The 10,304-nt window shown below is 41.9% G+C and overlaps 1 protein-coding gene across 2 annotated transcripts in view; it reads left to right on the top strand.

The window, feature by feature from the left end:
* The first annotated feature begins 791 nt into the window (after window positions 1–791).
* Window positions 792–10,304, top strand: part of BRD7 (bromodomain containing 7) — a 38,960-nt gene continuing 29,447 nt past the window's right edge. For both annotated transcript variants that reach the window (XM_007459476.1, XM_007459477.1), the window contains exons 1-2: window positions 792–992; window positions 1,416–1,624. In XM_007459476.1, the coding sequence (XP_007459538.1) occupies window positions 944–992; window positions 1,416–1,624 (258 nt within the window). In that variant the 5' untranslated portion in view covers window positions 792–943. The remainder of the gene's footprint in view (window positions 993–1,415; window positions 1,625–10,304) is intronic.

The raw sequence follows: 10,304 nt of genomic DNA on the forward strand, positions 1-10,304 counted from the left end.
TTTATTTCAAAAAAATTAAACACGCACATGAGAAAATTTTCAAACCATACAGAGAAGCATAAAACTAAACCAATCCACTCCACCTCCAGTCCTATTCACCTGAGATAACCACTGTTAACTGTTCTTGTGTATCCATCACAGCCTTTTAATCCAGATGACAACATTTATTTCCATAAATGCATCTTACCAAATACACTCTGCTCCATACTTTGTTGATGTTGTTTTAGTTAAGGTCTTGGAGCCCTTTACATATCATCACATAAGTTTTCTGTTGTTGTTTTTTAAGTTACAATCCTTCAGTTACAAGGTGCTGGATTTGCTGGACCTGGCATCCAGTACAGGGTTCAACAAATACTGTTAAAGGGAAGATAGAAGCTAGGGAAAGTGGGATAAAAGGGAGGATTCAGGAACGGAGGAAGGGTGATGAAAAGAAAAAGGAAGAAAGGAAGGAGGGGGCGAGGAGGAGGGAGGGAGGGAGGGAGGGAAGGCATCAAGGGAGGCAAGGAAGAGAGAGAGATGAAGAGGAAGGAAGGGAGAGTGACGGAGAAAAAAGAGAGTTTCAGAGTGGTGGATCCCACCCTGGCCCCGCCTCCGGGCCGGACTCCGCCCCCGGGCCGCAGGCTGCAGCGCTACCTCCAGCCGCCAGGGGCCGCCACGCGCAGCCGGCCGCTCTCTGCGCGCACGGCAGGCCCTCTCTCCCGCCTCCGCCGGCCGCTCGCCGACCCGCAGCTGCTCTCGGGACCCGGCTGGCATTCGCGCGCTCGGGCGCTGCAGGGTCTCTTCGTGAGAGGCCTCGCGCCGTTCGGCGCACGCCGTACCCCTGCCTCGAGGCGCGGGGTCTCGTGGGCCCCGCTCCCGCCCTCCGCTCGCCTGGCCCGGACCGGAAGCGGCGCCGCACGGCCTGGGCCTGGCGCGGGGGGCGGGCACCGGGGCCCGGTCGGACATGGGCAAGAAGCACAAGAAGCACAAGTCGGACAAACACCTCTACGAGGGTAAGGAGTGGGCCGCGGTGGAGGGTGGCGAGCCCGCGGCGGCTCGGTGGGTTTTTCGTGCCTTCGAGACTACCCTCGAGCGTCCGAGGCGGGCCGGGGGCCACACCTCCCGCGGGCAGGGCCGGACCCCCGAAGGGAACGCGACCCCTCTGAGCCGCGCAGACCCCAGGCTAGGGCGGCATTCGAACCCGGGAACCCCGGTCCTGGCGGGTCTCTTGAGAGGTGTGAGGCGGCCCGGGAACGTTCGGAGCGTCCACTCGGCGAGTGCCCGTCATTCAACAGGTGCTTCGTGGGGCGCCCACTGCGTGCCCCGGGCCGCCTCGGCCTGTGCGCCTCCTTCTCTTCCGTCCAGCGGTCACTCTTCGTTGTGGATACTGCCCTGTGAGGGCCTCCTTTAATTGAAGCCCTTTCTTTTCATTTAAGAGTATGTAGAGAAGCCCTTGAAGCTGGTCCTCAAAGTGGGAGGGAACGAAGTCACCGAGCTCTCCACGGGCAGCTCCGGGCACGACTCCAGCCTCTTAGAAGACAAAAACGATCATGACAAACACAAGGACCGAAAGCGGAAAAAGAGAAAGAAAGGAGAGAAGCAGGTTACAGGGGAGGAAAAGGGGAGAAAACGGAGACGAATAAAGGTAAAGGTCGTTGCGTTGCTTCAGCTTTGCAGGTGGTACCAGTTTCTGAGGGTTGCCGCCTCCCGCTGTCAACCTTGCTTTATTTTCTTTGTGTCTAGTGAGATGCTGAAACGCTTGTAAAATCGGACTTGTCTTGAGCAGGAGCAGGGCAAAATAGAAACATGAATCATCTGAGTTTCAACAGCTCTGTCTTTAATTATACTTTCAGTTGTACTCACACATCAGGTGAGTGAGCAGCTAAGTCCTGATTTTCAGGAGCTGCTTCCTACCATCTAGGAAAGGTAAAAGTCCTGCTCAAGAAAGCCTCAGTGTTCGAGGTTTGTGGAAAATAGTCATTTCAAAAGTAAATGGGGGGCTTCCCTGGTGGCGCAGTGGTTGGGAGTCCGCCTGCCGATGCAGGGGACACGGGTTCGTGCCCGGTCCGGGAAGATCCCACATGCCGCGGAGCTGCTGGGCCCGTGAGCCGTGACCGCTGAGCCTGCACGTCCGGAGCCTGCGCTCCGCAACAGGAGAGGCCACAGCAGTGAGAGGCCCGCGTACCGCAAAAAAAAAAAAAAAAGTAAATGGGATCTATTGGGATTCAAGTTTTGTTGTGAAATAAATACTATAATGCCAAATACATAATGAACAACTTTCATATTTTAGAACAAAGTTTGAGTGTATTGATGAGATAATTTGATCAGAGACCTTTAAGAGATATGACACCAGTGATGAAAATAAGCATTTTCTTAACCATTTGCAGCTACTAGAACGTAAAAAAGAAAGTAGCTGCCATCTTTATTTAAATAGTAATAATAATTAACTTTCCTTCCAAGGATGATCACATACATACCTGGAATTGTCCTAGACTTCTTCGGCACTTCCCAAATTTAACCTGTCACGAAGTAACTTGTTGAATCAGTTACTGGATCTTGAAGCTAGATTTCTGTAGGTTTAGTTTTATAATTTTTTTATATTTATATATACAACAGAAATGTTCAAGTCCATGTGATTAAACACATGGGTAAGTCACTAAATCTTAGAGATTCTCTTTTTGGAATTTCTTAATTATATGCCTTTCTGCCCCAGTGTTTATTGCCTTTGTCTAGATTGTGACAATATATAGAACTGTCTAATGTTTTTTTTCCCTAAACTATAAAAGCCATATATGCCTATGATTTTTTTTTTTTTTAAAGAAATTCAGGTAATACAGAAGTGAACAAAATGGAAGGGAAAAAGTTTTGCTCACTCAGGTACTTCATTTAGTCTTCCTCTTCAGAGGTAACCAGTTTTGTTTCGTTTTTTTAAAATTATTTACTGTTAGGAGTAAGGTAATTCATGAGTAGGTTTGACATAAATACACTACCATGTGTGAAATAGATAGCTAGTGGGAACCTGCGGTACAGGGAGCTCAGCTCGTTGCTCTGTGATGACCTAGATGGGGGGGGATGGAGGGCCAAGAGGGATGGGATATATGTATACATATAGCTGAGTCACTTCGTTGTATAGCAGAAACTGACACAGCATTGTAAAGCAGTTATACTCCAATTGAAAAAAAATTATATTAAAATAAATGTCAAGAGTACTACAAGGCTTTTAACATAAAAGCGATGTCCTGCTCCATCCTGGAGTTTTACTTCCCAAACTTTTTTTTCTTTGGATGTTTATCTCCATTTCTAAATGTAGGTTTATATTGCTGTTTACTGATTTATGTGTACATCTTTTACTGACATCATGTTGCAAAAGATGAGAATTTAAATTAGCATCCTTATATTGCTCCACGCCCCCAGTTTCCCTTCCTGCATTCTCCCAGTATAGATACAGCTCAATATTCAGTGTTTATTTCTAATTATTGTTCACTGGAGACAAATGGAATATACAAATACAGATCTAATCTTAACCAGTTAATTAATTGCTTTCATTTGTTTAGTTACCATGTACTAATTCGTCCCAAACTTCTAACAGATTTGTAAAACCCATCTGATTTCTGTTTTTCACATGGTCAGACACTTCCCCTTTTTTGGAAACATCCATCTTGCAGCCCTCTGTCCCCTCCTGCTCTAATCTGGACTAGTTGTTCTCTAGACCTCCTTTGCATTCTTTCTGGATCCCATATCTTCTTGATTTACTCCTTTGTTCTGGTGGAGTGTTAACTCTACGAACTTCCTAAGAAAGCATTCATAGGAGGTAGATTTTTGTAAGTTCTTACATGTTTGAAAATCTTTATTCTACTCCCATATACTCTCCTCATGTAGATTGATGGTTTGACTCAGCATGGAACTCCAAATTGGAAATTATTTTCTCCCAGAATTTTGAAAGCATTGTGTGTTGTTTTCTGGCTTCTAGATTTGCTGTTGAGAAGTCTGTTGCCTTCTGATTCTTAGTCCTTTGTACATGACCAATATGTGCTCTCTCAAAATGTTTAGAATCTTCCCCTTTATCTTCAGTGGTCTGTTGCACAATGGATATTCTTGCCTTCAGGTCTGAGATGTTTGCTTGAAGTATCTCTGTGATAGCTTCCTTCCCTCCGTTCTCTCTCTTCTCTCTTTCTAGAACCCCTGCCATTTAGATGTTGGACTTCGGGACTGATTCTCTAATTTTCTTATGTTTTTTTCTCCTCTTTTTCCTCTTTGTTTTTTGTGTTCTTCCTTCAAAGAGAGTTCCTAAACTTTGTCTTCTGGCTCTGCTCTTGAATTTTATTTCAGACCGTGTATTTTGAATTTCCAAGAACTTTTTCATGTTTTCTAACTGTCCTTGTTTTAATAACATTCTGTTCTTGTTTTTACATGCATTTCTCTGAAATATTAATTGATGAGTTTTTTTGATATTTTTCTTCTCAGTTTTTTTTTGCTGCTTTGCACTGTCTCTATTTCCCCTCAAGTTCGTCATTTTATTTGGTCTCTTCCTTTTGTGTTACAAGCATCATTTAGTTATCTGTTGAGCGTTTGTAATCTATTTGTATTTAAATGTGAAGCACAAAAAGGCTGATTATATGCTTTGGGCCTAGACAAAGTTTGTCAGCTGATGGACTTCACTGTGGGCATCATTAAACAGAGACCTGATCATTTTGATTGGGAGCCGCCAAAGTTTTGTGCTTTTCCAGGTTTCTGGGGTTAGAACTTTTCTCAGAGGTGTCTCCCTCCTTGCATGCAGGAGGTATCTTGCTTTCTCTGATTTGCGGACTCCTCCACTTGCCTTTCATCTCCCAAGTGTGTTGGTATCTTTCACCCACTGTCATCTCTTCTGTACTCTTTTTGCCCGCCATCATCTCATTTAACTGGAAGTTGAGGTAACCCCTTTTCACCACTTCTGGTTTTAGTTCTGGCAGTTACTACCATTATGCCAGCTGATATACTCATACTTCTCATTTCTTGTTTTATCAGTTGTCTCATCGTTTTATTAACTACATTGTATTTGGTTATATTACTGTACCATATTTTATTTTATATAACTTTTGAATGTTACAAATAATGCTGCATTGAACCTCATTGTTCACATCGCTTTGTATACTTTTATAAGGATATCTTCAGGATAGGTTCCTGGAAGTCTCCCCCTCTGCCCTTTCTTGACAGTGGCTCTAAGTATCATTAGCCACCTATATATTTTTATTTCATTGCAAATTAACATGCTTTCGCATCCACAGTTTCATTTGGAATTAACACCCAAAGTAGGGCAGGGAGGTGGATGATTTCCATTGTACAGAAGGTAAAGTGGAAACTCAGAATTGAAGTGAATTTGCCCAAGGTCCCACTTCCCCAGGACTCAGGGCTAGGGACTGTGGGATACTTCTGGGGTGTCACTGGTTCTGTAGAGCCTGTTTGGGTTATCCCTTTTTTCCAGGCTGGACTGGGGAGGGGGAAAAGGGGTTCCTTTGCTAGGGAGACTTCAGAAGGACACTTTTCTCTGAGCTGTGCTCTGGATCTCCAGGGAGTTTTAGGAACAGCAGTTGCTTCTGGTCTTTTCTTGGGGAAAGTCAGCCATGTGACACCTGTGGGCCTGAAAGGGGCTAGAGTATGTGTGGTTCTGAGGGACTGGTGACTCTTCTGTCAGTTCATGTAGCAGGAAGGGGGAAGGGCACAAGAAAAAGATAAAACATGCCCTTTCCCTTTTAAAGTGTTTTTCTAAAAGGCATTCATAACTTCTGCTTATATTTCATTAGCCAGAACTTAATCACTTAGCCACCCTTGCTGCTAGGGAGGCTGGGAAATTTCTTTTAGTTTAGGGAAGGGCTTGGGGGAATTAAATCTTAATAAAAATCAGGAATCTTTTACTTAGGAAAATAACGAGAAGATAAAGTTTTGGGAAAGCACAGATTCTTACAACACAAAACCCTGTAATTTCTCAAAGATGTCATATAAAGTTAAGTAATATTCTTCTTTTGAGTAGGAAGGCTCTGATTATACTAGTTTAAAATGCCCCAACTGATAGGATCAGTATTGTTTCTCCTGGTAGAGCAGTGGTATTTAATACCAACCACAGCATTAAGAGCACACCATGCTTCAGTTGGTTTTTTTTGGGGGGGGGGGGGCGGTTGTTTTTTTTAGATTTTTTTTGATGTGGACCGTTTTTTAACGTCTTTATTGAATTTTTTACAATATTGCTTCTGTTTTATGTTTTGGTTTCTTGGCCACGAGGCATGTGGGATCTTAGCTCCCTGACCAGGGATCAAACCCGTACACCCTGCATTGGAAGGCAATGTCTAAACCACTGGACTGCCAGGGAAGTCTGCATGCTTTAGTTTTAATCAGACCATAATCTGCACAACACCAAAGTGTGTTGGCTTTTTTTTTTCCCTTAAACGTTAGAATGCCAAGCAGTTGGCAAAGAATTTGCCTGCTGGCATAACTCTAGTCTTTAGAAATCAGAGTACAGTGATGTTAACACTACAGTCAACATGGGGTCAACTATGTATTCCGAGCTATTACTGTAGTATAGTAGAAATATTCTTTTCATATCATACTATTAAACATAAAGGATCGTATGTATAAAGCCATGAGTATTATACTTTATGGGCTACTTCAGATATTTTCAAAGGTAACCTGACAACCCACTTTTCATTTATATGCTGACTTGAGAAGCTGATCCCTGAACAGAATGGTACATTACTGCAGAAGTAAGGAAGCTTGCACACCGTGTGGAGAACTAAGAACAATAGCATGAAAGTGGGCAAATGTGAGGGTGTGTACAAGGGATATAAAGTAGTTCTCTTTTTGAAGCACAGAATACGTGAAGAGGAGTATGGGATAAGAGCTGAGAGGCAGTTGAGATGTCAGAGTAGGGAGTTTGAACTTGAATATGTAAGCAGTAGAGAGTCAGAAACTTTCTGAGTGGAAGAATGATAAAAAGTTGAGCCTTAGTAACAGTAATCTGTTAACAGTATCTAGCAGATATTGAAGAGAGTAGAGACTGGGTGTAAGGAGACCTACTTAGAAGGCTTTTCATTGAAATAGCTCAGATGAGAGGTCTAAATTCTTTCATTGAAACTCAGACCTGTTCTTCAGAAAAGCATAACCCTAACCCGAATTCTGTCTCAACAGCTTTGCGAGTCAGCTTCAGGCTTAGATGCTCAGAGAAGTTAGGCTAGTCCCGTTGCTAGGGATGTTATCAGAGTAAAATGACAGGTGTTTTTCTTTAAATTTTTTAAAATCATGAGCATTAAATATATAGGATATTATTCACAATGCTAGAGCTAAGTAAAATTTTGTTTTAGTTTATTTTTTATTGATGTAACATTAGTTTATAACATTATATCAGTTTCATGTGTACAGCATTATATTTCTACTTTTGTATACAGCACAGCATGCCCACCACCAAAAATTTAGTTTCCGTCCATCACCATACAGTTGATTCTTTCTACCCATTTCACCCTCCTCCCGTTCCCCTCTGGTAACCACTACTTTGTGCTTTGTATCTATGTATTCAGGGTTTTTTTGTTTGATTTGTTCATTTATTTTGTTTTCTTGTTTGTTTTTTATATTCCACGTATGGGTGGAATCATAACAATATTTGTCTTTCTCTGTCTGACTTGTTTCACTTAGCATAATATCCTCAAGGTCCGTCCATGTTGTTGCAAATGGCAAGATTTCGTCTTTTTTTATGGCTGAGTAATATTTCATCGTGTATGTATACATATGTATATATACACACACGTGTGTGTGTATTTATGCATCTTTTTTTTTCCATTCGTCCATTGATAGGCACTCAGATTGTTTCCATATCTTGGCTATTATAAATAATGCTACACTGAACGTAGGAGTGCATATATCTTCTCAAATTAAGTAAAACTTTTAAATTTTTTATTTATTTACTTTTTTCGGCCGCACCAGGCGGCATGTGGAATGTGGGATCTTAGTTCCCCGACCAGGGATCGAACCCGCGTCCCCTAGAGTGGAAGCGTGGTGTCTTAACCACTGGACACCAGGGAAGTCCCAATGTAAGTAAGACTTTTAATGAAAATTTAAAACTTATTCATATACAATAAATTCCCATTTTTATTAAACACTGTACTAGGTCCCAAGGGGCATACATACTCATAAAAAGTAACATTTGAGTGTTTACTATATGCTAGGCATTGTTCTGACTTCTTTATATTTACTATTTTAATACTTAATAGCTTTATGGGGTAGGTACTATTAGTATCTCATTTTGTTGCCGAGTTAACTGTAAAGTAGCTTACAACTAGAGAGGAGAAATGAATGACTGTAATTGTTGAGCAAAGTGGGAATTCTCTCAAAACACAATTCATTGACTTCTTTTGTATGAATCTGCCATACCCAAGGTCTCAGGGCTGCTATGGCTTATTTGGGCTGGCAGAAAATCCTCTCCGCTTTTTCCCATTTTGCTGTTCCCTCCTGAGGTGGTCCTCTTTCTTTCTTTAAAAAAATAAATTTATTTATTTATTTTTTTGGCTGCATTGCGTCTTCATTGCTGCACAGGGGCTTTCTCTAGTTGCAGCAAGCAGGGGCTACTCTTCGTTGTGGTGCGCAGACTTCTCATTGCGGTGGCTTCTCTTGTTGCTGGCACAGCTCTAGGCTCACGGGCTTCAGTAGTTGTGGCTTGCGGGCTCTAGAGCGCAAGCTCAGTCGCTGTGGCGCACGGGCTTAGTTGCTCCGCGGCATGTGGGATCTTCCTGCACCAGGGCTCGAACCCGTGTCCTCTGCCTTGACAGGCGGGTTCTCAACCACTGCGCCACCAGGGAAGCCCTCTGAGGCGGTCCTCTTAATCACAGAAGATCTTCCCAGAGAAGAAAGGACTCTGACTAAGGTCATAAGAGTAGTGTTGGTCCTCTGATAGAAGGATTATTTATTTGTTTGTTTATTCAACAAATACCTACCAGAAACCTATGATGCACTGGACTCAAATGATAAATAAAATATAGTTCCTGCTCTGCAGGAGCTCAAAGTTGGGCTGGGAAATCAGACACAAAAGGATAAATAAACTTCATGGCCTGGTAAGTTCTAATAGAGGTATGAATAAAGTGTTCTGGGAGTCCAGAGGAAAGTGTTTCTCATTATGCCTTGGGGAAGTAGGGGAAAGCATCATAGAGGTAAGAGCTAAATTATGTGGCAGATGCAACGGAGGGCCAAAGATGAGGTGTAGCTTCAAAGTAATAAAACTGATTTTTTTCAGTTGAATTCTAAAATCAGCTGTTAAAACAAAGTTCTGAAATTGTTTTGTACACTGGAAGCATTATTTGAATATAGACATAGATATCTATGTATATATATCTCTCCTACAAAAGTGACCAATCTGAAGGATAGTACCTAGACTTCTCATGCTTTCACGTTACCATTTCACACTGTCTCTTGTGATTAATTAATTCTACAAATATTATGTATTAGGCATTATTGAGCTTGGGGGTACAGAGCTGAATAAGACTTGGGCCTCTGCCCACCAGGAACTCCAGAAAGAGGCAAATGTGTCTATGACATGCAATGAGTGTTATAATATTAATAATATGAGCAAAGATTTACTTCAGAGGTGTTATGAATTAATAAAATAAGTTGCCATTGAGTCGTGGATAAATTAAAATCTAGTCTGACATAAATGCAATGTGTTTGTAGTTATGGAAATAGCCACTGTTTTTCTCTCCTGCCTCAGACCTTCATACACACAGGATATTTACTCTCCCTGGAATTCTGTTCCCACCCCCTAAATTTTCTCTCCTTCAGATCTCAACTCAGATGTTACTTCTTCATAGAAGCCTTCCCATACTTCTCCAGTCTAAATTAGATTCACCCAACAGTTACTCTCTTCGTGAAATCTGTTTGGGTTTCTTTTACTAAGTTGTTTGATGTCTGTGGCTTTTTACACTGTTGGCTTCCTAAGGGCAGGGCTGTGTTTGTTTATCCACCAGTAAATATCCACACAGTAGAACCTCATTTATTTATTGAATGCATGAATGAATGAGTATTCACCATGTGCTAGGTAGGCACTGTGCTAAACATTCACATACACTATCTTATTTAATCCTCAAAACACTCTTCTGAGGTAGGTATTGTTGTGTCTATTTTAGGGATGAGGAAATTAGTCCCCCCACAAAAATTATGTACTTGATCCACGATCTCATAGCTAATAAGTGGCAAAGCCAGAATTTGAACCCATTTTATAAACTGAAATTATAAACCCTCCTACCTGAAGTTAAATGGCTTTAGTATTTTTGTTCAGTTTTCTCTATGTAATTAGAAAAATAAACCGCTCT

The sequence above is a fragment of the Lipotes vexillifer genome, unplaced genomic scaffold, assembly GCF_000442215.2.
Source record: "Lipotes vexillifer unplaced genomic scaffold, Lipotes_vexillifer_v1.1 scaffold342, whole genome shotgun sequence".
Classification (NCBI taxonomy): Eukaryota; Metazoa; Chordata; class Mammalia; order Artiodactyla; family Lipotidae; genus Lipotes; species Lipotes vexillifer.